Here is a 26,393-nt window from a genome sequence, read left to right on the forward strand (position 1 = left end):
TTCTGTCCCGGTTGCTCCTCTTCCAGGCCAGCTCTCTGCTGTGGCCAGGGAGTGCAGCGGAGGATGGCCCAAGTGCTTGGGCCGGGCACCCCATGGGAGACCAGGAGAAGCACCTGGCTCCTGCCATCGGATCAGCGCGGTGCGCCGGTGGCGGCGGCCATTGGAGGGTGAACCAACGGCAAAGGAAGACCTTTCTCTCTGTCTCTCTCTCTCACTGTCCACTCTGCCTGTCAAAAAAAAAAAAAAAAAAAAAAAAAAAAAAAAAACCTGTGATAAGAACTTCTAACCTGAATAGGTCCCTCAGTAGATATGTTATAGAAAAAACACTTGAGAAATAACAAGTGATCATAAAACTAATCCTTGTGGCAAACACAACTCTTAGGCCATCGAATAAAGTACGTTGTCTTGTCCCTCCTTAATAACGAACTCAGAACTGTGAGTAAAACAAGAAAACTGGGGGCCGGCGCTGTGGCTCACTTGGTTAATCCTCTGCCTGGGGCGCCAGCATCCCATATGGGTGTCGGTTCTAGTCCCAGTTGCTCCTCTTCCAGTCCAGCTCTCTGCTGTGGCCCGGGAAGGCAGTGGAGGATGGCCCAAGTGCTGGGGCCCCTGCACCCGTGTGGGAGACCAGGAAGAGGCACCTGGCTCCTGGTGGCCATTTGTGGGGTGAACCAATGGAAGGAAGACCTTTCTCTCAGTTTATCTCTCTCACTGTCTAACTCTGTCAAATAAATAAATAGTTTAAAAAAAAAAAAACAAGAAAACTGAATAGAGGAGTAGAGAAGTTAAAAAAAAAAAACATGTTTCATGATACAAATATTTATTTGGGAGCAAACAACTGTGATTTAAAGTAGGTGATCACCTCTGTGGTTCAGAATATTTTCCTAATGCCTTTTTCAAACAGCCTGGCTCCAAGTTTGTAGCCATAGGCCATGTGTTTTAGATGACAATACATTGCATGAGTAATATGTCAGAGAAATTGACCCTGGGATTTATTCTGCTTTTTTACAAACCAGACTGTAAAAGCTATTAGAAGTCTAATTCATAAAGCAGACGGCACCTGATGGGTAACTGGAAACACAGTCGTGACATGGTAATGTGTGGTGTGATGTTTATATTTAATGCTAGGAGAGACACACGGAAAGGCTGATAGTTTAATAGTTCCTTACACACTACAAACAATTCACAAAGAAGTCTCAGGGCTGAGGAAGCTTGGGAAATTGACACACAAATATATAAACACTACATTTAAAGAGAAGAAATCCAGAACTAAGGTAAAAGATTTGGGCATAGCTTTCTCCCAACCTTTCAACGTTTCACCTTGTACAAAAGAGGTTTTGCTCCAAGTTCTCCTTCTGTTACACTCAAACACCTGTTCTGCCTCACCATAGCTTCTCCCTCTCAGTTCCCTGCCCAGTGACCCTCACCCTTGGCTGCGGAAGCCCAGCTGCCTCACCCAGTGCAATTGGTCCAAAGTATGATCTGGGCATCAGGAGTGGTCCCAACATGCAGGCAGCGTTCAGAAACTTTCTCCCAGCATGATTTTAATAAGGGAGAACCAGAAAAAGCAGTAAAATAAAACAAGGTGTTCAGAGGAAAATTCTTTAAACCAATTAAAATTGAACAAAGCAAAATAAAAAAAAAAAATTCAAACTGGGCAGCTCCCAAAACCACTGAAGGTTCTGTGAACTTCAACCAACAACATGATCAGACAGCATTTATAGGAAAAAAAAAAAGGAGGCAAGAAATAGAAAACAACTTAGTTGGCTACAGCCTAGCCAATCAACCAGTCAATTGGCTGGCTATAGCTTGACTAGTTTGCAGCCTAATCAGTTAACTTGCTACAAGGGCTTCTGCAACCAAAGCTTAGTGATTAAACTCTTTATTAATAGGTTTGGTCTGTTAATCCCAGTGCAGGGGCCCTGTCCAAATCTACTATCTCCTATAAAATATTATTTGAGAGAGTAAGACCATCAAAACCCATTGAGGCCTGAATACATGCAGACATGTAAAAACAAAAAGATGCAGTTGTGAATAAGATTCCTAAACCACACATCTTCATTACCTCTCCCTCCCTCCTTGCCATCCTCCACCAGTCGCCAATGCCTGTCTTGCCCAGGCCCTTCCATCCAGGCCTCCTGCCAGCTTCCTCAGCTCTGTGTCTACCCCAGTGGAAAAGCCTCTAAAATGGTCTCCCTACCTACTTTTATTCCTGCTCCCTTCAATCCATCCTGCACAACATCCCCAAATCATTCACTCTCCCTTCAAAACCTCCAGGGGCTTCTTCCTGCTCACTGTGCCTGAATTTCTTCACCTGATAATAAAGGCTTTGCTCAACCTGCTCCCAGTGGTCTTTCCAGCTCTCATTTCTCACCTCTGAGAAGGAGCCTCACTCTGCTCTTGTCAACTTGGATGGTCTGTAACTCCCCAAACATGCTCTGTTAAAAACTTCAAAATAAAAGGGAGATAGAAATGGAAGTCAAGGGGCTGGCGTTGTGCTGCAGCAGGTTAAGCTGCTGCCCATGATGCCACTGTCCCATTTCCGAGTGCCGGTTTGAGTCTCAGCTAACCCCACTTCCAACCTGGCTCCCTGCAAATGGACTGGGAAGGTAATGAAAGATGGCCCAAGGACTTGGGTCCCTGTCACCCCTGTTGGGGACCTGGATGGAGTTCCAGGCTCCTGGCTTTCGCCCAGCCCACCCTGACCATTGCAGTCATTTGGAGAGTGAACCAACAGACAGAACATTCTCGCGCGCGCGCTTTCTCTCTCTCTCTGCCTTTTGAGTAAACAATAAATCTTTGAAAAATGATAGACTCCAAGTCATCTGCCCCAGGTGGCAGAACTAGTGAACAGTAGCACGTGGAGCCGATCTGGGTTGTGTCCAAAGCTCATGGACACCTGTGGAAACCTTCCCATCTTTCAAGACAATTTCATTCCTGAAGCTTGTCCTGTTCTTCCTGTCTTAAATGGTTTTTCTGTACTTTGAGCTCCTTTAGCACTTTGTTGACATATTTCACAAGGGATCATGACAAGAAAGGCATGGGATGGGTTTTCCAAGGTTGGAGACTTTGTCTTAGGCCTTGTGGATCCGTCAGAGCCCTGCACCAGCACTCACCAGGTTGCCGGCGCTCATTGATTTGGGTAGGCTTTCTGTACTCACCCAACCCAGCCGTACAAGGAGACCCTTATTTATTTCAGGCACAAAGATATCTTCTCCCTACACTGAATATTCTGGTTTTCCTAATCTAGCATATCAGTACTTTCTTGCTCTGTGCTATTAGTCTTATGCCAACTGATCAGACACTGTTTTGCAACCTGGCAGGACTTTGGGACCTAATAATCAGGTAACACCCAGGGAAATGCACATCATGATAAATGTAATCACAAAACAAACAAGGGTGGTTTCATTATTTGGAACCTGAAACGTAAACTGAAAATGAGAGAGTAAGGCCATCTTTAAACCAATTAAAATTGATCCCCCAATTGCGCTTGATCCCCCTTGCAGGCTTTCTCACCCTTTATCTCTGCTGTACATTGAAGGAACCAAGGGTGAGGCAGCAAGTACGTGTGAGCAAAAGCCAGCTAGAGTAAAAGGGGAAGAACTGGTCAGGTGGCTCCTTTCCCAAGACACAAATAGCATTCTAGGAAAGGAAAATAGCTCCTAGCTTACAAGAGATTGTACAAGGATTTTACAATGGCCCCTTCTTTTATCTTCTCTCCTGTACAGTGAGACAGGGGTTAAAATCCTGCTTCTTGCAGCCCTCAATGAACTGTCCCCAGTGTGATCTGGAAAAGGGCTGCAAATGCAAGATGAAAATCACCTGTTTCATTAGCTAGGCGGTTAAAGCAAACACAAGCAGAATGGAGGAGCGTCCTTTCACCCATTGCTTTCCATGCTCACCTCCTTCCTGGCTACTCCCACAAGAGTTCTCACTAACTGATCTGTCATTGTTCTCAAATGCATTTGAGCCAAAGTGGGAGTCCAAGTTCAGCTCCCTAAAACCCATGGAGAGGAAGGCAGGAGTGTGGAGTAAGGGTTCCCCTCTCTCTGTCATTGCTCACCCCCCTTTCAGCCTACAATAAGCAGTCTTTCTGTGACATAATTCATTACCAAAAGTGAAAATTCCACCAATACTACTTCTTCAGAGCCTACCATGTGCCAGATGCTGCACCAGAGCTGTAAGAAGGGAGGGAGAAGAGGAGGAAGGAAGAGAGAAAAAATAGCCCTAGCTCCTACTTGTGAGAGGTTCACAATCTAAAGGAAGACACGGCTTGAAATAATTTTCAGATGCTATGGTGAGGATTTCCAAATACCAAGGGAGAAGCTCCAGAAATAAAGGAAGAGCCTGTGACAGCAGAATTGGGAGTCAAGGGAGCTATCCTCAAAGAGATGAGGTCAGAGCTGCAGGCTGATGAAGGTGTAGGAGTCGGACCTCGCAGGGAGGAGCGATGTTTGCTCAGAGAGAATCATAGGCACAAAGCCCAGAAGTGTCCTTCCCTCAAAGCAAAGGATTCCCCCAAATCCTCCCAGTTCTGGCCTGATGCATACCCACGGACGGGGGAGATTGAAGAGAAGAGGGAGGAAACTGTTGATACATTAAACTTCAAAGAAGTACACTGAACATAAATCTATAGCCTTCTTCAATAATGAAGGGCAAAAGAACAAACAACAACAAAAGGCCTTTTAGAGTGGGTTTGGTGAAAGCAATCAACTTCCTAATGTCCACAGATGGCATCAGACAGAAGCCAGGTGGTTTTTCAGTCTCAAAGCTGGTGTTCACCTCTCAACCACATGAAGCAGGTGGAGAGCAAGTGAAACAGCACATACCTGGCTGCTGTTTAAATTCTGATCCACACCACAGTTAAGGAGTGGATGACGCCATAAGCAATAAAACCTGGAGAGCTGAGGCTTTTCCTGGTCAAGTCAGCTCTGCTGAAAGAGTGGGTGCAATCCTGCCCGAAATCAGCACGGGGTCCCCTTCCCAGTTCTATCTGTGAACTGGTGGTGACCATACAGATTCTGTCCCACAATCCATCACTTGGAGACCCACAGAAAGATGTCAGACCTGTGCTGGAGGAGGTGGAAATAGCAGATCCCAGAGACCCCTTCGCTCATGGGCCTGGCTACAAGTGAGGTTTTCATTCCTGGTCTTGTAGTTTCCTGGCTGGCCCTACGTCTTGATTTCTTTATCCGACAATGACAATTGTAAGAGCTGCCGCTAATTTTCTTCCTTAGGAAAGATAAATAGCTCTCGATGCAGTTTGAGCTTTCATGTGTTCCAGACACCATGGCCCAAGACACCAGAATAAGCCCAATAAGGCAATGAGCCTGGAGGAACGAAGGCAGCTTCAGCTCCTCCTCTCATTCACTCAGGCATGTTTATTCAGTAGCTCTTTGTGCAGGACAACTAAACACCTGTTTGTTTGCTTGTCTCTCTCCACATCCCTGCTTCATGACCGGCAGATGAGAGAAACTGGCCACATTAGACAACAATGTAAACTGTGCTCATGGAAGCTTCCATCTCAAGCCAATCCTGCCTCATGGGAAACATAAAGTCGGGGACCAAGAAGGCTGCAGAACACTGTGTTCGGCTCACCTGGGGATGCTGGTCAGGTAGGTCATGACATTGAGGAAGTCCTCATCTGGGATGCGTTTGAACCCCGCAAACTCTGGAAAAGTGATGATGGGGGCACCATCCTTCCCTCGGCCTCCTGCAACAGAAATGAGTTGTTAAGATCTTTATTGCAAAATGTATTCACTTTCCGCCTCTGCGGACCGGCACTCTAACTGACATGAGGTCCAGAGACAACGTATTGGCCTCACTTTTTTCCATCTGTATTATCTCAAACTAGAATTTGGAAGAAGTTAACACTCAACTCTTTTGAACAAGTCTGTTTTCTCTTTCATGCTTTCTCAATGGCACTGTAAGGATTCAATTTTTGGGCCGGCGCCGCGGCTCACTAGGCTAATCCTCCGCCTAGCGGCGCCGGCACACCGGGTTCTAGTCCCGGTCGGGGCGCCGGATTCTGTCCCGGTTGCCCCTCTTCCAGGCCAGCCCTCTGCTGTGGCCAGGGAGTGCAGTGGAGGATGGCCCAGGTGCTTGGGCCCTGCACCCCATGGGAGACCAGGAAAAGCACCTGGCTCCTGGCTCCTGCCATTGGATCAGCGCGGTGCGCCGGCCGCAGCGCACCGGCCGCGGCGGCCATTGGAGGGTGAACCAACGGCAAAGGAAGACCTTTCTCTCTGTCTCTCTCTCTCACTGTCCACTCTGCCAGTCAAAAAAAAAAAAAAAAAAAAAAAAGAATTCAATTTTTGAATTCTTTGTAGTTACTGAATAAAAGGTGTTATGGGTTGAGTAGAATTTGTCTCCCCAAAACTCATGCAGCTGTTTAAACTCTGAAGTCTAATGTTAAGGTTGGTGGATGAAGAGCATCTAACGATGCAGTCTCAGAGGTAGGGTCAGCAGAGGTCTTTGAGGTTATTGGAGGCGTGCTCTCTGAGGCGGTTCTTGGAAGAGGCTTTAATTATTTCAGTTCAAGCTCAGCCTAGGTTCTCTCTCTCTGCTTCCTGGCTCGCCATGTGATCGCTGCTGCTGCACCTGCCACAACCAGCCTGCACCAGGCGCCAGACTAGGGCACCATTCAGTCTTGTAACCTCCACCGTTAGCTGAAATAACCCCTTTTCTTTCTCAGAAAGCTCCTCTCAGGTATTTTAGTTAAAGTAACAAAAAGAGGACTAACACAAAAAGTAAGACTGATTAAGTAGAATAGTAAATGATGCCAATGGCATTACGTGAAACTACTTTTCATTTTTGTGATCTGTCAATATCAAAGCTAAAATTGCAAAGTGGTTAAGAGAATTAGCTGTAAAAATCACACAGTCTGACTCAAGTCATGCTGTCCCACTTAATTGCTGTATGATTAGGGGTAACATAATGAACTCAAATTGGTCTTTGTGTATATACATATATAAGGGTAATTCAAGAAGTTTGTGGAAAATGAAATTAAAATATGTTAACTGTGATGCAATAATATTTTGAAATCCACACAGACGAGGGTTTTTTTTAAGAAAGTTCATGGGAAATGTATGTTAGGAAAAAACCATGTGTGGCTTTTAAATGTTCTCATACCAAAATAAAATCAATTCCACTTTTTCATGAACTTTTTGAAGTTCCCTTATATAATTATAACAATACCTGTACCTACATCGAAAGGTATTGTGAGAATTAAGCAAGGACTTAAGGAGACTGCTTATTACAGATCAGTGCCCATTCATATAATTGTTGTTGTTCCAAGAGGCAGTAAACATCTGCTCTTCAAGAATTTACAGAGGCCAGTGCTGTGGTGCAGCGGGTTAAAGCTGTGGCCTACAGCACCAGCATCCCATATGGGCTGCTCCACTTCCGATCCAGCTCTCTGCTATAACCTGAGAAAGCAGTAGAAAATGGCCCAAGTCCTTGGGCGCCTGCATCCGTGGGGGAGACCCAGAAGAAGCTCCTGGCTCCTGGCTTCGGATCAGCTCAGCTCTGGGTGTTGCGGTCATTTGCGGAGTGAACCTGCAGATGGAAGACCTCTCTCTCTGCTCTACCTCCCTCTGTAACTCTTTCAAATAAATAAAATAAATCTTTAAAAAAAAAGAATTTACAAACAGGAATATGTGAGAGACTCCTGTGAGAATAAAAATATTTAATTCATTCCAGCAGAGGCCACCAGATTAAATTAAATTGATTCTCTCTCCCAGGCTCCTTGCAGCTACATGGAGCCACAGGACTGAGACCTAGCTCCACGGTTCCCAAATTGTGTGGCAGGTTCTCAGGAAATCGCAGTGAACTCACAGGAGCACCAGGTTATGTTTTAAATTTTAAAGATTTATTTATTCATTTATTTGAGAGGTAGAGTTACAGACTGAGAGGAAGAGACAGAGAGAAAGGTCTTCCTTCCGTTGGTTCACTCTACAAATGGCTGCAATGGCTGGAGCTGAGCCAATCCGAAGCCAGGAGCCAGGTGCTTCTTCCTGGTCTGCCATGCAAGTGCAGGCGCCCAAGCACTTGGGCCATCTTCTACTGCTTTCCCAGGTCACAGCAGAGAGCTGGATCAGAAGAGGAGAAGCCGGGACTAGAACCGGCGCCCATGTGGGAGGATTAACCTACTGCGCTTCAGCACCAGCTACAAACACTATAGACTCAAAATGATTCACAATTCTTTTGGATGGCATTGGGTCTTATAAAGTTGGAATTTTGGCAGTTGCTGCAGTAGAAAACAAACATGAAAATCAATGTGAGACAAGAAATAAGGTTGGTGTCTGATTCCAAGGCTTGTGACGATTGCAGTTATTTAAGAATGAAATTGAGGCTGGCGCCATGGCTCACTTGTTTAATCCTCCGCCTGTGGCACCAGCATCCCATATGGCGCCGGGGTCTAGTCCCAGTTGCTCCTCTTCCAGTCAAGTTCTCTGCTGTGGCCTGGGAGGGCAGTGGGGGATGGCCCAAGTCCTTGGGCCCCTGCACCCGCATGGGAGACCAGGAAGAAGCACCTGGCTCCTGGCTTCGGATCAGCATAGCGCGCCAGCCGTAGTGGCCATTAGGGGAGTGAACCAACGGAAGGAAGACCTTTCTCTCTGTCTCTGTCTCTCTCTCACTGTCTAGCTATGCCTGTCAAAAATAAAATAAATAAATATATAGAGGAATAATGGCTCCCAAATAATTGCACGTGTTTAACTCACTTAAGAAAGATGTATCAGTGTGGGGTGTGGCTTAATGATGACTGTGTGCTCAATGAAGAAACCACAGCAAGGCAGGCAGCTACCACCAACGCCTGGAAAGAGAAGGTCCTGGCCCACTGCAAGAACCCAATCCACCATTCTACCCGATGACAGCACCAGTCAGATCACCCAGCTCACTCTCTGTGCTGACTCCAAGCCTCCTAAGAATCTTCTCTTTGTAATCCAACTTCCCACAGAAATTGGTTCTAAGAAAAAGAACGTGCTATCAAGTTAACATGAGTATAGAGTAAGCACTGGGGTTTTCCTACAGGAGTCTCTTGTGAGTGTTGTCCCTGGGTCTTGTGCTCTCAGAGAGCGACTGCCATGGACTGAATCCACACGACATTCTGGATAGTCAGGCATCCTCCTGCAGGAAGTGCTGCTTTAGTAACCCTGGGTGTTTATTTTAGATTTCCCAAAAAGATACCTGCAGATTAGCTGCCTGCCCAACTTTGACAGGGAGATACTCAGCTCCTTCATTATGGTGACTGACCAGCAGGACATTATCAGCTTACCCCTGATCTTCTTCCTCTTTGCAGTTTCACAACTACAGGAAGCTTCCGAGAAATGGGAAGTAAGAGAATTTGTATCTCTAGTAAGGCTAAATGTAGATGCACTTACCACTTCACTGTTGTATACAACACAGTTGATGAAGGGGTGGCTAGAACATTTCAAAGAACCAAACCCCCTAAAATTTTCATTAGGATGTGATTATGACATTTGATTTTACCTTTTAGAGTTAACTAAATTAAAGCTATTCCCATCTAAATGGAGAAGGTAAGTGGGATTTTCTTCTCTCTTGGTTACACCAGTACTGAACACAAAAGAGGTCTCAGGTTAACTGTGGACATCCATCTGCTGTTGAATACTAATCTCAAAAGGCAGAAGCCTCCAGCAAACAGTTGGACCTACATGCAGCCATTGACGATTCACAACAAGCATCTAGTGCCACCTTGTGAGCACACGTGGTAATGCAGGAGGGAAAAAGTGATGGCTCCAAGGACCTATTCAAAGGAGACCAAAAAGCTCCAAATTATTTGCTACTGGGTAAAATGGTGGGTTAAATAAAATGAACTTCACTCCTCATATGATTTTTACCTTTCCATCAGATGGAAGATAACTAGATTTATGCAGAATGCACTTGGAGTGCACAGCGATTGCCATAAAGGCCCAGGGGGTGCCTGGCATGAAGGATTCTGTCCTAGAGAACTTGGAATTCTGGAGAATCCTATAGGAAGGCAGTGAAAACAATGGGGAGGAGAGGGAGGCAGCTTTTGCTACTTGCCCATGAGTTCCTACTTCTCTGCCTTCTCTCCCAGAGAATTGCTATTAGCCGGAGAAATAGCAGAACTATTTCCTGGAAGGGAGTCTGGAAACAGCAGGCCCTGAGATACAAATGACTTTCACCACATAAGAAAAAAGCACCGCCCCACAGCCTGTGCTTTCCGAATGGCTTTGCAGACACAGTGTAAAGGAAGCGTCCATTCACAACGTGTGAGCCCAGACCCTGCACCTGTTTCACCGGAATAGCAGCTTAAAAACAAGTTTAACATCTACTGATCTTTCAGGAGGCCACTCAGGACGTCTAATCACCAACCACACCTTGGCATTTGTGCCTGTCAGATATACCGGCGGACCTCAAATGTAGGCAGTAGCATTTAATTGCTACTTCTAGTATAGCCAGAAACACACATTGAAATATATCCTATTTCACTATAATGACTTTCCTTTCATTTATCCACTTTAAAAAAAAAAAAAACTTTTTGGCAGCGCCACAATTCACTAGGCTAATCCTCCGCTGCAGTGCCGGCACCCTGGGTTCTAGTCCCGGTCGGGGCACCAGATGCTGTCCTGGTTGCTCCTCTTCCAGTCCAGCTCTCTGCTGTGGCCACCCTCCTGTGGCCCAGGAGTGCAGTGGAGGATGGCCCAAGTGCTTGGGCCCTGCATCTGTATGGGAGACCAGGAGGAGGCACCTGGCTCCTGGCTTCGAATCGGCGACATGCTGGCTGTAGTGGCCACTTGGGGGGTGAACCAACGGAAAAAGAAAGACCTTTCTCTCTGTCTCTCTCTCTCTCCCACTGTCTAACTCTGCCTGTCAAAAAATAAATAAATAAATAAATAACTTTTTAAAGTACGTGGGTAGGTTAATAGGTGGCTGTTCTAAACTTTCTCTTCTTCCTGGGCATGCCTCAGCTAACTACATTTCCCAGCTTCCCTTGCTGTTAAGCATATCCATCTGGTTGAGCCAAGTTCAAGTCAATGGAATGTGGTGAATGCTATCCCTGAGTCAAGAATGTCAAGCAGCACTAGGTTCCGTCCACGTTCTCTGAGCCTGTCTGCCTTCTAGATGGCGATAAGAAGGCAGCCACAAAGTGAAAGGAGCCTTCATTCCCGAACCTCTACATACAGAAAAGTCATGTACTTACAAGGAACATACACACTGAACTCTTACAACAATAAAAACTTGGATTGGCACTGTGGCACAGTGGGTTAAGCCACCACCTGTGACACCGGCATCCCATATGGGCACTGATTCAAGTCCTGGCTGTTCCACTTTCAATTCAGCTCCTGTCTACTACACATGACAAAGCAGAAGATGGCCCAAGCCCTGATTCAACTCCCTGCTAATGCACCTGAGAAAGGAGCAGAAGATGACCCAAGTCCTTGGGCCCCCACACCCGCATGGGCAAACTGGATGGAGTTCCAGGCTCCTGACTTCAGTGTGGCCCAGCCCTGGCTGTTGCAGCCATTTGGGGAGTGAACCAGCAGATAAGATTCATTCCCCTTCTCTCTCTCTCTCTCAACTCTGCCTTTTAAATACATAAATAAAATCTTTTTTAAAACAGTAAGAACTAAATTCCTATTGTGTTTGTTTGAGCTACTGAATCCTTGGGAGTCTACTTGTTATAGCTATTAATCCCATCCTCCCTTCCATGAGGTTATGTTGTCTGTAGATTTCATTCCAGTAGCATAGGAGGCATCACAAATCATTTGCTATACAAAGGAGGCATTCTGTCCAACACGGTCCAGAGCCATTCTCTTAGCTGCACTACCCAACACAACAGCCGCTAGATGCCTGTGGTTACTGAGCACCTGAAATATGACAGGTCCAAACTGAAATGTGCTGTAAGTGTAAAATACCCATTAGACTTCAAAGACTTAGTGCCAGACAGGAAGGTACAAATCCCACTAATAATTCTGAATACTGAATACAAATTTGAATACAATTTTAGATATGTTGGGCTAAATACAATGTTATTAAAATTAATTTCATGTGCCTTCTTTTATCTTTCTAATATGGTTACTATAAAAATGGAAAGTGAATTTGTAGATCACATTTTCTCACTATTAAACAGCACTGCTTTAGACCCCTTATGAGTGTTCTCACTTCCGGGGCTCCAAGTCACTAGCTCCGGTTCTGATGTAAGCAGGCATTTGGGCTCTTATCACTTCCTTGGTTTGACATTCTCTGTGTTTCCTGTGGGAGACATTTGCTCCTAGGGGATCCACCCCCACCGACCCCAGGCTCTGTCTGTGCATGTATGGGGGGAATGTCTGGGCTGCCACAAGTCTAGGAGTATTCCATTGTTATTATTTTCAAAAGGATTAAAATTGGGGTGTGTGTGTGTGTGAGAAAAAGAGAGAGAGAGAGGGAGAGAGAGAGAGAGAATGATTCTAAGGGGGAAATAACCACTCTAAGAAATAAAAAGGACAATTTCTCATTTTCGAAGAAAAAGGGTTCTGGCTGGCACTGATCAACGACTAATCCATTGCCGGCCCCCAGCCCCCTGGCCACCTTCTACTACACCAGAAAGCTAAATGCTTGCTGCTCAGATTCTCCTGCCGCTAGGAACAGTGGCACGACACAGCTCTGGTAGGGGACACAAGCAGAACTCAGTCAAGAGCTCTGGGAACCTTTTTGCTCTCCTGACAAAAGGAACAGAAGAATCCAGTACTCTTCCTTTTCCTTCTTTCTGCTTTGGATGCAAACTACATGTCTGGAGCTGCAGCAGCCACCTCAGGATCAAGACTTAACGAACAAGAAGGAAACATCAAGAGGACCACACGCACGCCGACTTGAATGTCTTTGAGCCACTCGACAATTGAGTCAGAGGCCCCGGCAATCAGGAAACCTACCTCCAGATGCCATGTCATAGGGCTTAAAAAACAAAAAGTCCTACAGGCCACACCCTCCTGTAGGCAGGTACCATGTTTTCTTTATAACAGCCCATTTCTAGTCTGTGTGCTGAGCACCGTGCAGACAGAAATAAGCACAAAGAGGACCCTGTACTTGCAGAGCGTTCACTGACTAAATGAGAAATAACTAATGCAAAGGGGAGACCAGAGACCGTTCTGGAGAGCGTTGGATGTGCCCACTCAGGATGCAATGGTAGAGGTATCCCAATAACAGAGACTGCATTTCCCTCAAATCAGTCGGATGAGGTGCTCAGAGAAGACTAAATATGACCCAGGGAAAGGAAAGAAATGAGTTTTAAACACCCCACGTTGTAGAGTAAAATTCATACCAGCTGCATGTTTGTGATGTAACTTGGAGGACTTTATCTCTTTTTTTAGAACAGATGTAAAAGCTAAAGAGAACAACTTTGCCACCTGTATTATTCAGCTTTTTGCTACTATAACAAACTACCCGAGGCAGACTAAGTTTAAAAAGAAAAAATAAGGTTTATGTAGCTCACAGTTTAGAAGCTGGAAGTCCAAACAGCATGGCACAGGCTCTTGTGAGGGCCCCATGAGAGGCGACAGGACTGAATGTGGGAGGAAGGGATCACATCTCAACATGAAAAGCAGGGAGACCAAGTCGGGCCTGCCACAGGCTTTTGTAACAACTTGCTTTTGGGAGAGCTACCAAGGGATCCCAGGAGAGCGACCTTAATCCCTTTTAAGGGCACATCCCCTATTGCCCTCGCCCAGGCTTCCCAATACCACCACCCAGCTGCCAACACAGGAGCCTCCGGGGAAAAACCACAGCACCCCTTTATCCCTCTGCTCTCACTACTGCATGCTTCCAAGTTTGGGATATTTGTAATTTAGGATTTGGTTTCTACCTCCACTTGCAGAAATTAAAGCCATGAGACCCTTGGCTAGGGAATAAAAAAGAACAACTTCTCAGCATTGTGTCTAGGTTTAGAAAATCTCTAGCTTTTTATCAATATCAGTCCCACCCCCGATCAAATGCTTGATGAAAACACCTCCCTACAAGAGCTAACAATAGAAGACAGATCTCTGAGAAACAACCTCAGCCGTGTTCACAACCTTTCAAACCAAGACTTAAGTTGAATCTTGGAAGACCATCCAACAAGAACACTGAAAGAGCCTCAGAGTGACAGCTGATGGCAGTAGTCTACTCTTTTTCTGTCCTAAAAACCTCAGCCCTGTACCTTGTAACCAAAGAAAACACTCCCCTGGAAAAAATCAAATTGCACCCAACCAAATGGAAGAACATCTGTGATTCAGACCCTCCTCTGGCAGGACAGTCATTGGCCCATTCAGCCCTGTGAGGCTGCAGGCCCCGAGAGACAACAGCAGTGCTCAATGGTCAACCAGGCTCAAGGGCAGGGCCCTCCCAGCAGGAATCCACCACGCCCCCAACAAAATGTGCAAATGCAAATGGACGTGCCACTTACCTGAGAGAATGGCGAACTGTCTGTGAAGCTGTTCTATTATATCCACTGCCACCAACGGCCTGACCTCCTGTTGCATAATTTCGTCTGCACACACACAAAAAAAATCAATTGGGTTAAATCCTTGCATGTTACAAAGAGAAACTAGAAATAAACAAGGAAGCTTCCACTAGTGGGAAATCTCAGGCTTATCAACTTATGGTTTTGGGCACATTGTCCCATGTCAACAACTCAATTCCTGACATGCAGAGCTATACCTGGGGTTTGTGTGGTCTGAAGATTACACACATGAGCAGGGAACACATTCTAGAGCCCCTTGCAAGGAAGCAGCCCTTACAAGGTTTTAGCTTCAGTTACGTCCCAGCGAACTGCTGTATGGTTTCATGACCATTGCAGGCATTTGTTTGCTCCTATGAGTTTGCAAAGAGCGTTTTTTAAATTGACACATAATAACTGCACATATTACAGTGTACAGTGTGACACTTCAAGATGTGGATCCAGTGTGTAATAATCAGATCAGGGCAATTAGTATTTCTACCACCTCAAACGTTTTTCATTTCTTGATGTCAAGAACATGCAAAACCTTATGGCCATCAAACACAGTTACTCCACTGTGCCGTGGAACATGAGAGGTTGTCCCTCCTGTTCACCTGGCCATCCTTTCTCCTTCCTCCCTCCCCTCTGGCAACCCCCTCCTACTCTCCTAAGAGATCACAGGAGAACGTTTTAAACACAACACGGACACCAGAACCTCCTCAAGAGGGGCCACAAAATTGTCCTGAAGTTGACCAGGGTTCTGTGACTTTCACTTCCCTCTCTGCCTCACTCCCTTCCTTTTTCTCTCCTTCCTTTCCCATCTCTCTCTCTCTCCGCTTTGTAAAAATATTTATCCCAAAAAACTAAAAAAAAATGAAATAATAATAAAGATAATAGAGTAGAAACTTGGCCTGTGTCCCACACTGATCGTCCTCTCTGGCTCCTGATACCACCTTCCCACCACTGCAGACCGTGGGCAGTGGCCATGAGTAAGGAGGATCCTAACACCCACGGGCAGATCAGGACTGCAATCCCAGCTCCTGGCTTCAGCCCTGCTGCAGCCACGGCCACTACATGCATTTGGGGAGTGGACCAGTATCCGGGATCCCTCTCTCTCTCTCAAATAAATGAAAATAATATTCTTTCTGACTGAAAGATTACATGTTTCCATGGCAAAAACTCACTTCAAAGGTCCTCTGACCTAACTCCAGCAAGTGGCTTTTGAGCCCTGTGACTTGCATCTATATCCATTTGGGAAAAGGGACCAATCTGTTTTCCTGAGCAAGGGAGAAGGCAAATTCATGCTTTTCAGTCTACAACTTAACTATTTTCCAGGGGATTTTTTAAAGATTTATTTTTATTTATTTGAAAGGCAGAGTGAAAGAGAAAGAGAGAGAGGAAGATACAGAGAGAGGTCTTCCATCCACTGGTTCACTCCCCAAATGGTTGCACCACCCAGGGCTGAACCAGGCTGAAGCCAGGAGCCAGGAACTTTATCTAGGTCTCCCACAGGATTACAGCACCCCAAACACTTGGGTCATCTTCTGCTGCCTTCCTAGGTGCATAAGTTAGGAGCTTGATAGGAAATGTAGCAGCCAGGTCTCGAATCAGTGCCCATATGGAATGCTGGCACTATAAGCAGCAGCCCAACCTGCTATGCACAGCACCAGTCCCTCCCAGGGAATCATAAAGCATGAATTGGTTATTGGTTCTACAGGAGGCAAACATCTGGTTAGATGAAGGTATGGACTAATAGTCTGGAAGCTGATGCTGAATGGAAGCCTCCTATGGATTCTGTATGGAGTGATGGTAACATCATGATATTCTGGTGCTGGCATTGGAGGTGCAGCAGGGTAGGAGCTGACTACAGTACCGGCATCCCACATGGACACCAGCTGAAGTCCTGGCTGCTCCACTTCCAATCCAGCTCCCTGCTAATCTACCTGAGAAAGCAGTAGAAGATGGCCCAAGTGCTTGGGCCCCTACCACCCACCTAAGAGACTTGAATGAAGTTCCTGGCTTCAGTCTGGCTCAGCCCCAGCCATTGCAGCCATTTGGGGAGAGATCCAGCAGATGGAGGGTCTCCCTCTCTCTCATAACTCTGCCTTTCAAATAAATAAATAAATCTTTAAAAAAAAGTCATGATATTCTAATGTTGACAGGTCTAAGGTAATATTTGGGAAGCTCTTCTTAGCTTTGGTATGAAGGTTAAAGGAGATGGTGAATATGGATATGTACACAGTAGGTGATCAATAAATGCTACTTTCCTCTATTGCTCTGAACATACATGCCTTTCCCATATTTGCTCTCTGAAACTCTTGCAACGGGTAAGTCAAGTGCCAGCTTTAGCCCTGAGATACTTCTCAGTGAATTCCACCATGTTTTCTGGAGGAAGGGGGGTAAAATCTAAATATAGCTCCTGCAATCCAATACCTCCACCAGAAATCACTGAAAATTCAAAGAACTCCTGCCTCACTATTGGGTGGCTGTTATAAAGGCATTGTAGTTATATTTTACAAAAAGGGAAACCTTTGCTATTAGAAATACAAAGTGTGGCATTATCAGTAAAACAACAGAAAGTCTGTGATTTGTCTAAAATGTTATATATAACCCTCCCCTGTCGCTCCCCCTCTTCGTGGAGGAACGACACAGGACCCTGCGCTGTTCTTTCGTCTGCTCGGCCCTCCCCGGGTTTGCTGCTGGTTCTTCCCAGGTTGGCTACCGTCCCTTCCACCTCCGTGGAAGGGCGGTTCTCCCTGCCACATTCCCCACTTCCGTGGGGGAGCGGCACACCGCCGGCTGGCTCGCTCGGGGGCTGCACAGGTGTTCCCCTTAGATGTTCCCCTTAGATGTTCCTCGTGCATGCCGTCTCTCTCCTCCTTTATAGTCCTCTTCCACCAATCCCAACTCTGCTACCCACACGCCGAGTACGCTGCTCTCCTCCAATCAGGAGCAGGTCCCACAGTTTATTGGTTGAACTGGAGGCAGCTGTGCAGAAGCTGTTTACTTCTCTCCCAGCGCCATATTGTGGGAGAGCAGATGCATAGAATAAGTCTTAATTCCAGTAACTCAGTCCAGTCCGGGCTGCTCCCCACAGATCCCCCTTTCTTTTTATTTTTTGGCGTTGATACGCGCCTGTCTTCGGTGTCCCGCGGCACACACTCTGCTCTACTTGCTAGAGTTGCCACAGGTTCTTACAAGTCCTATCAATCAGGAAAACCGAATCCGGGTCCTCTCTTCGCCATGTTGTGAGGAGGCTTTTAGGCGCTGATGCGTGCCTGTGTTCAGTGACCTGCGGCTCACACTCTGGTCGAGCCGCTTGCTGGTGCTTACCGCCTTAATCAGGCAGACCGAATCCAAGCTTTCTCATTGCCGTATTGTGGGGGAGACTTATTAGTGTTGGTTCGTGCCTATCTTCGGTGACCTGCAGCTCATACTCTGGTCGAGCTGCTTGCTGGTGCTTACCGCCTTAATCAGGCAGACCGAATCCAAGCCTCCTAATTGCGGTATTGTGGGGAGGCCTTACTGATGTTAATTCGTGCCTGTCTTCGGTGACCTGCGGCGCATAAGCTGCTAGCCGCCGCAGGTGCTCATCGCCTCACTTAATCAGGCAGACCGAATCCAAGCTCTCACATTACTGTGTTGTGGGGAGGCCTTTCTCTTTCTCTATTTCTCTATCTCCGGGCATTCCTATTTCTCCCATTTTACTTCTGTCTGCCAACCTTCCCATTTCTCTCATTTTACCCGCCACACTACGGAAACTTCTAAACTTCTGTTTCTCTTATCCCCGCGGCTTCCCGGCTGCGCCTGCCCCGAGGCTGCTTCTCGGCAGCTTTCCAGCTCTGAGCCGCTTCAGCCCGCGCCTCTCTCATCTGCGCGGCTTGGCTTCGCGCGCTCCGCGGTCTCCACGCCCTTCGCGTCTGCACCACGGCCTCGCGCCAGCCCTGTTCCCTATCTGTTCACGCCCCGTGCTCTCTCTGCACGCGGCGGCTTCCGCGAGTAACACAGCGTAGCTTGCGTCTCCGCCATTAGCATTCAATCTAAGTTCCCCGGGCTAGCCTGGCGAATTCAACCCAGCTTACGTCTCCGCCCCACGGTTTGGCTTCCCGTCCTTTGCTCCCTGGGCTAATCAGACGGATCCCAATCTGGCTTACGTTTCAGCTTTTGGTTTCAACTTTTCGCCCCCTATTCTCAGGCTAACTTGAGAATCCCAAAGTGGCTTTCGTTTCCGCCTTGGCCTGCCCCCCGCGGCTTCAATTTCCCTAACATTTTTCTCTACCCGGTATGTTTCCCCAAACTTTCCTCCAACGATATTCCTCCCTCATTTCTCCTGGCCTCTCCCCACAGTCCGCGTCCGAGTCTGTTTGTTCTAGCTTTCACTTTCGCTTTCGACCTTAGAGATTTCTCCCAGCTTCCCCCCGTAGTCCGTATCCGAGTCTATGCCTAGGCTTTCAATAGCTTCTTCCGGCACCTTTTTCGTCCGGCTTTTCCCTAGGCTGTTTGCTAGTCTCTCTCTCCGGTATTTTCCCAGTTCTTCCCGTTTCTTCCCTCCTAAGTTTCATATCCGTCCTAGGTTTCCTATCCGAGTCACGGCACCATTATGTCGCTCCCCCTCTTCGTGGAGGAGCAACACAGGACCCTGCGCTGTTCTTTTGTCTGCTCGGCCCTCCCCGGGTTTGCTGCTGGTTCTTCCCAGGTTGGCTACCGTCCCTTCCACCTCCGTGGAAGGGCGGTTCTCCCTGCCACATTCCCCACTTCCGTGGGGGAGCGGCACACCGCCGGCCGGCTCGCTCGGGGGCTGCACAGGTGTTCCCCTTAGATGTTCCCCTTAGATGTTCCTCGTGCATGCCGTCTCTCTCCTCCTTTATAGTCCTCTTCCACCAATCCCAACTCTGCTACCCACACGCCGAGTACGCTGCTCTCCTCCAATCAGGAGCAGGTCCCACAGTTTATTGGTTGAACTGGAGGCAGCTGTGCAGAAGCTGTTTACTTCTCTCCCAGCGCCATATTGTGGGAGAGCAGATGCATAGAATAAGTCTTAATTCCAGTAACTCAGTCCAGTCCGGGCTGCTCCCCACACTCCCCTTGCCTGAAGTGTGTGTGCAGAATGGGGTGGGGGTGTAGATGAAACCTGTTTGACCGACTGCGGATAATCATGGAAACTATGTGACAGCCCGTGCGGGTTCACTATACAATCCTTTTGCACATGTTTCAAATTTTCCATAATAAAATGGAAAATACAAATGGACAACCTGGAAAATTTCAGCCAACAAAGCAGTTATATAACCACAGAGCTTTTCAGACTGCAACCTCCCCATGGTCTAGGCAAGTGGCATAATCACAAAGGAAAGTCATTATTTTTTCATATCTCTGGGAACATATTTAAGAGACAACAAACACTGAGGAAAAGAACAAACATAAGGTACAATTTATTGTTCTTATTCCTCAATATTTGAGGTGAGGTGTGCTTTAAATTAAATACCTTAAAAATATAAGATATGAAAGGAATACCATAAATTAGCTAAGTCAACCACTCCCCCATCCCATCTCATTTTTTAAGTTGAAAAACAGAAACCTAGAGAGATTGTGAACTTGCCTGTGGTTACGCAGTAACAGAAACAAGGCGTGCAGCCTGGGTGGGCCCTGGATTACCTGACTCTAAGGGTCAGACTTCTGCCATAAGTGCTGGAGTGCCCAGATCCTCAGCCTTGACTAGTGGAGGCTCCAGCCACCCCTGGGAAGCTGGCGAGTGTCTTTCACCTTGGGAACCTGCAGTTTGCCTAAGCCCTCAGACAGGGATCATTCTCACCAGCCTCACACGGCTAACGACAAACAGGACTAAAATTCATGATTTGTTTTCTTTTTTTTCTTTCTTTCTTTTTTTTTTTTTTTTTTTTTTTTTTGACAGGCAGAGTGGACAGTGAGAGAGAGAGACAGAGAGAAAGGTCTTCCTTTTGCCATTGGTTCACCCTCAAATGGCCACCATGGCTGGTGCACTGCGACCGGCGCACCGCGCTGATCCGAAGGCAGGAGCCAGGTGCTTCTCCTGGTCTCCCATGGGGTGCAGGGCCCAAGCACTTGGGCCATCCTCCACTGCACTCCCTGGCCACAGCAGAGAGCTGGCCTGGAAGAGGGGCAACTGGGACAGAATCCGGCACCCCGACCGGGACTAGAACCCGGTGTGCTGGCGCCACTAGGTGGAGGATTAGCCTATTGAGCCGTGGCGCCGGCCCATGATTTGTTTTCTAAGAACAGAAATGAGCTGGTGCCTTTGGCTGGTCCAGGCTTTGCTGAGTGTGTTTGGCCCCCAGCCTGGGAGGGACACAGTCACCCCGACATCTCCTTAGCAAAAAAGCCACACATGGATACCAACCAGGCCAGCTGTGGCAGAACCACAAGGCCTTCTCACTCAGCACCTGACCTGGTGCAGGGAGGTGTCTGCAGATACACCCAGCTTTCAGGGACCCCAATACTCATGGGGCTGTTGTGAAAGGAGCATGCTCAGTTATGCCCCAACCAGAGCACACTGATACTCTAGAAACAAAGCCAGCCCTACTGCCTGGTCCTGTGTAGACGGGGTAGGGCAGGTAGTGCAGGAGCTCTTTGGACCTAAAGGAACACTCCAGCTGCAGTGTATGTGTGTATGGCAGTGGGGGGAAAGGGATTCAGACACAGAGGCCCTGCATGCAAACTCCCCTCCTCTGCCACCGACTCACTGGCCAGCCAAGGCAAGTACACTGAGCCCCAGGGTCCTTTCCCGTCTCCCAGAAACAGCGAAGCATAACCCAGAAGCCACCAAGGCCCTGGTGACTATTGCACAACTGCCTGGCAATAATACTGCCCTCTGTGGAGGCTATTTTTGGTGTGTGTGGAAAGGGAGAAACTTGTCTCTTTGTAACTTACATGAGAAAAAGATAAGAGATAATTCAGTACCAACACAAATTTGGGCAAAGTTACAAATAACACTAGGGAAAATGTTAATGCTGAGCAACCACTGGAATCCAGGAGTCACCAGAGCAGGAACACAGAGCGAGCAGAGTTAGATTTACTGAAGATGCTACAATGGAGCAGCAGGCAGAGAGAACAGCTAGACACTGACTAGCACTGCCAATGGACATGAACCTAAAAGGTGTACTTAGAAGTGCAGTATTGTGGGGAAATTAGGCACACGTGGCAATTCAAAGATGGCGACCAAAGGAAGTAAGGTGGGCGTTGTTTACCACCAAAGCTGATTGGCTGCGCAGCATCGGGGGAGGTGACAACTGATGATGAGTGTACAGACTTATGGCTGGTCCTGTAAAAAGTCACCCTGTAAAATGACCTTTTAAGTAATTGGTTGGTCCTTAAGCCCTGCCCCAGTAACCATGTAGTCTTGTGCTTTAAAAGACTTTGCCATGTACCAATAAACAGAGTTCTTGTTTGCTTGACTTGACTCCCCACTGCATCTCTGGGATCAGGAGGCTGGGGAGTGGTGCACTTACCTTTCTTCGGACCCAGTCCATCCTTGGTCGGGTGGACTAAGACCCAGCACAGTATCTTCTCAATTAGGGTGAATTTTTCCCATGACCCAATTGGCTCCTCCAGTTAAGTGATTTGCATTTCTGGGTGGAGCTGGAGAGCTTACACTGCCTTTAGCTTTGGGACTTCCCCAGAGCCTTGAGGCAACCCTCCACACAAAAGCTGTCTCTTCTGTCCCTGATAAGCATAAGCAAGGATGGCTTCACTTAAGATTTCCTTCTTTAATAATAATAGACAAACTGTTGAAATCCTTACTTAAGGTATACTAAGCTGATCTTCTGTATACTAAGATAATCGAAAATGAATCTTGATGTGAATGGAAGGGGAGAGGGAGTGGGAAAGGGGAGGGTGGTGGGTGGGAGGGACGGTATGGGGGGGAAAGCCATTGTAACCCATGAGACGTACTTTGGAAATTTATATTCATTAAATAAAAGATAAAAAAAAAAATAAAAAAAAAAAAAATAAAACTGCATTAACCATAAAAAAAAAAAAAAAAAAAAAAGATTTCCTTCTTTACCAGGCTGCTGATAAGCACCGTGGTCCTCTCTCCCCATGAGGGCCAGAAGAGGAGCCGCTGCTCCCAGTCAGCCCTGACATCACAAGGGGAACCTCAGGGTGCTGTGCCGCTAAGCTAGGTCCTGCAGGCTGAGCGCATTAACTGCGTCTTTGACATAACAGTCTTTTCAGCTCAGGGTGGGTGTACTGGGACGTGGAGGAGCGTCTGCACAGAAGTGGGACTGCCTTCTATTCCAGAAATCCAGAGGCCACCCTCTGCCTCCAGTCTCCGGGGTGATGGGAAAATCACTCAGCACGTCCCGAAGGCATTCAGCCTCGGGAAGCAAGTGACACCTGTATTCCATCCACGTCCCAGTCTGAGAGGGCAATGTGGGCTCTGAGGCAGGGCCTTTACTCATGACTGAAGCCGTCCTCCCTACAGCAGAGGGCAAGAAACAGAGCGGGCCCCTTCCAGGCTCCAAGTGTCACAGCTGGCAAGGAATGAAAGGCAGGGAAACCCAAGCCTCTTGCTCTTGCTGTTCTGAAATGCCTGTTTTATCTATCGCCTCTTAAAAGACTCAAATATGTTTAAGGGTTTTTGTTTTGTTTTGTTTTTAAAGAACTAAGTAACTAAATAGGTTGTGCGGGGGCGGGGAGGGGAGTATGGTTGGGAGCAGAGAGGAACACACCCCCAAGTTTGGCAGTCCCTGTGACATGACTGCTTTGCCCAGAGAATCAGCTGCACAGGGAGATCAGAAGGGTTTGCCAGGTTCTGCCAAACTAGAGATCAGTCCCTGGGCTTGTGACAGCAGCTGAGCAGCCAGCGGCCAGAGTCTCCGCCACAGGCGCAGTGCCCAGCCTCTCTGTGAACAACGCTAACAGAGTCAGCTTCTGACACAGCACTTTGCAGACCTGTAGTTGACAGAGAAGGTGTGTGCCCTAGCACTCAGAGGAGATTCCTCCAGCCCACCCCACCCTCTCACCCCCTCAGCTAGACCAATCTGTGAACCAGAGGCCATGAGAAGCTAGCTGCCTGGCTGGCACTAAAGGCCACCCCATGAGAGTGCACAGTGTTATCTCATTTGTCTCAGTAGCCAGCCGTGTTTCTTCTCTTTCCTGGGTCCTGTGCTGTAGGGATGCTGAACCTGCCTGATTTCAAAGTCTAGTATGGCAGTCTTGCTCATGAATTAACAATGAATAAAAAGCCACTTGAAAAGCAGATGGAGTGGCTGGCATTGTGGTGCAGCGGGTTTGCCATCACCTGCAGTGCTGGTATCCCATACGGGCAGTGGTTAGAGTCCTAGCTACTCCACTTTTTTTTTTTTTTTTTGACAGGCAGAGTGGACAGTGAGAGAGAGAGAGACAGAGAGAAAGGTCTTCCTTTTGCCGTTGGTTCACCCTCCAATGGCCGCCACGGCCAGTGCACTGCGGCCGGCGCACCGCGCTGATCCAATGGCAGGAGCCAGGTACTTATCCTGGTCTCCCATGGGGTGCAGGGCCCAAGCACTTGGGCCATCCTCCACTGCACTCCCTGGCCACAGCAGAGAGCTAGCCTGGAAGAGGGGCAACCGGGACAGAATCCGGCGCCCCGACCGGGACTAGAACCCAGTGTGCCGGTGCCGCAAGGCGGAGGATTAGCCTGGTGAGCCACGGCGCCGGCGCTACTGCACTTCTGATCCAGCTCCCTGCTTATGCACCCAGGAAAGCAGTGGAAGATGGCCCAAGTACTTGGGCCCTTGCACCCACATGAGAGACCTGAAGACGATCCTGGCTCCTGGCTTAGGCCTGGCCAGGTTTTGACTGTTGTGGCCATCTGGGGAGTGAACCAACCCGATGGAAGATCTCGATTGATCTCACTCCTCTCTCTCTCTCTTCCTCTCTACCTCCCTTCCTCTCTCTGTAACTGCCTTTCAAATAAATAAATTCTTTTTTAAAAAAAGAAAAGCAGGGATGGATTTGAGAGGATTTTAAAAGATGTTTTACATTAAGAAAACTAAACAACATCTAATTTCTTAATAATCAACTAATACACTTAAACTAGCAAAAGATATCCATTAATTCATAAAATAATTGAGATTTTAATACACAATGCTCGTGTTATGTTGGATAAGTAGTACTTCTGCACAACTTCAGTGAGTAATGCAGGCATCATCCTTTTAGAAAGCAGTTTTACTATCAAGGTGGCATGTACCAATGCCATCTCACTAGTCCAAGTGATCAATTTCAGTTCACAATTGATCACACTGATAGGTCTAAGAGTCAAAGGGATCACACAAACAAGACTAGTGTCTGCTAATACTAACTGATAGAATCAAAAAGGGAGAGAATGATCCATCATGGGAAGTGAGATACAAAGCAGACTCACAGAATGGCAGATGTCCTAAATAGCACTCTGGCCTCAGAATCAGCCCTTAAGGCATTTGGATATGGCTGAAGAGCCCATGAGAGTATTTTAGGCATGGAAAGCCAAGACACTCGGGGGGGGGGGGGGGAAGAAGACCTAAAGGAAAGATCTCTGCGAGTGAGATCCCAGTGGAAAGAACGGGGCCATCAAAGAAGGAGGTACCTTTCTCTGAAGGGAGACTATGACCCTGTCAGAATAAGATTGAAGTCAGCAAACTCAAAAGGCTTCCATAGCCTTGGCAACTCATGACTAGAGCCTAGGGAGATTACTGGCGCCATAAACAAGAGTGTCAATTGTTAAGTCAACAACAGGAGTCACTGTGTACTTACTTCTCATGTGGGGTCTGTCCTTAATGTGTTGTCCAATGTGAAGTAATGCTATAACTAGTACTGAAACAGTATTTTACACTTTGTGTTTCTGTGTGGTTGCAAACTGATGAAATCTTTACTTAATATATACTGAATTGATCTTCTGTATATAAAGATAATTGAAAATGAATCTTGATGTGAATGGAATGGGAGAGGGAGTGGGAGATGGGAGGGGTGTGAGTGGGAGGGAAATTATGGGGGGGGAGCCATTGTAATCTATAAACTGTACTTTGGAAATTTATATTTACTAAATAAAAAAAATTTAAAAATGGGAAAAAAAAGAAGATGATTAAGTCATTGTGGTACTGCCCTCGTGGGTGGGATTAGTGGTCTAATACAAGGGCTTCATTGTGTTCACGCTCCTCTGCTCCTCCACCATGTGAGGACAGTGTACAAAGCTGCATCTTGGAAGCAGACAGACCTCCAGCACCTGGATCCTGAACTTCCTAGCCTCCAAAACTGTGAGAAATAAACTGCTATTATTTATATATAAAAAAGAAAGCAGTTTTACCCCGTGATAACTGAGCATTATGTGGTACATACCATAGCAAACACTTCATGTGCATTATTTCTTTAAGACTCAAACAATACCAAGGGCAACGTTGAACTAGATTTGCCCAAGGTCAAGCAGAGCCAGGACTTGAACACAGCTCATGCTAAACTCCAAAGCCCAATATCTTTTTTATATAGAAAGCTTTCATTTAATAAATATAAATTTCATAAGTACAACTTTTGGATTATAGCGGTTCTTCCACCCATACCCGCCCTCCCACCCCCAAACCATCCCACCTCCTACTCCCTCTCCCACCCCATTCTTCATTAAGATTCATTTTTAATTATCTTTGTATATAGAAGATCAACTCTACACTAAAGATTTCAATAATTTGCATCCACACAGACACACAAAGTATAAAGTACCATTTGAAGACTAGTTTTACCGTTAATTCTCAGAGTACAACACATTAAGGACAGAGGTCCTACATGGGGAGCAAGTTCACAGTGACTCCTGTTGTTTATTTAACAATTGACACTCTTATTTATGATGTCAGTGATCACCCCAAAGCCCAATAGCTTAACCATTATTATACACAGCTTCAAACCTGACATGTTTTGGATAACAGCTTCAGTGGACCTCAAAGGCCCATGTGTTGGAGGCTCGATCCCAAAA

General features: G+C 46.9%; 1 protein-coding gene across 2 annotated transcripts in view; it reads right to left on the reverse strand.

Annotated features, from left to right (window-relative positions):
* Positions 1-26,393, reverse strand: part of MCF2L2 (MCF.2 cell line derived transforming sequence-like 2) — a 258,331-nt gene that overhangs the window by 194,278 nt on the left and 37,660 nt on the right. For both annotated transcript variants that reach the window (XM_070072393.2, XM_089332001.1), the window contains exons 2-3: positions 14,408-14,491; positions 5,599-5,713 (exon numbers count right to left, since the gene is read on the reverse strand). In XM_070072393.2, coding sequence (XP_069928494.2) covers positions 5,599-5,713; positions 14,408-14,491 — 199 coding nt within the window. The remainder of the gene's footprint in view (positions 1-5,598; positions 5,714-14,407; positions 14,492-26,393) is intronic.

Source organism: Oryctolagus cuniculus, chromosome 4 (assembly GCF_051225735.1).
Source record: "Oryctolagus cuniculus isolate XC-2025 breed Fujian yellow rabbit chromosome 4, ASM5122573v1, whole genome shotgun sequence".
Classification (NCBI taxonomy): domain Eukaryota; kingdom Metazoa; phylum Chordata; class Mammalia; order Lagomorpha; family Leporidae; genus Oryctolagus; species Oryctolagus cuniculus.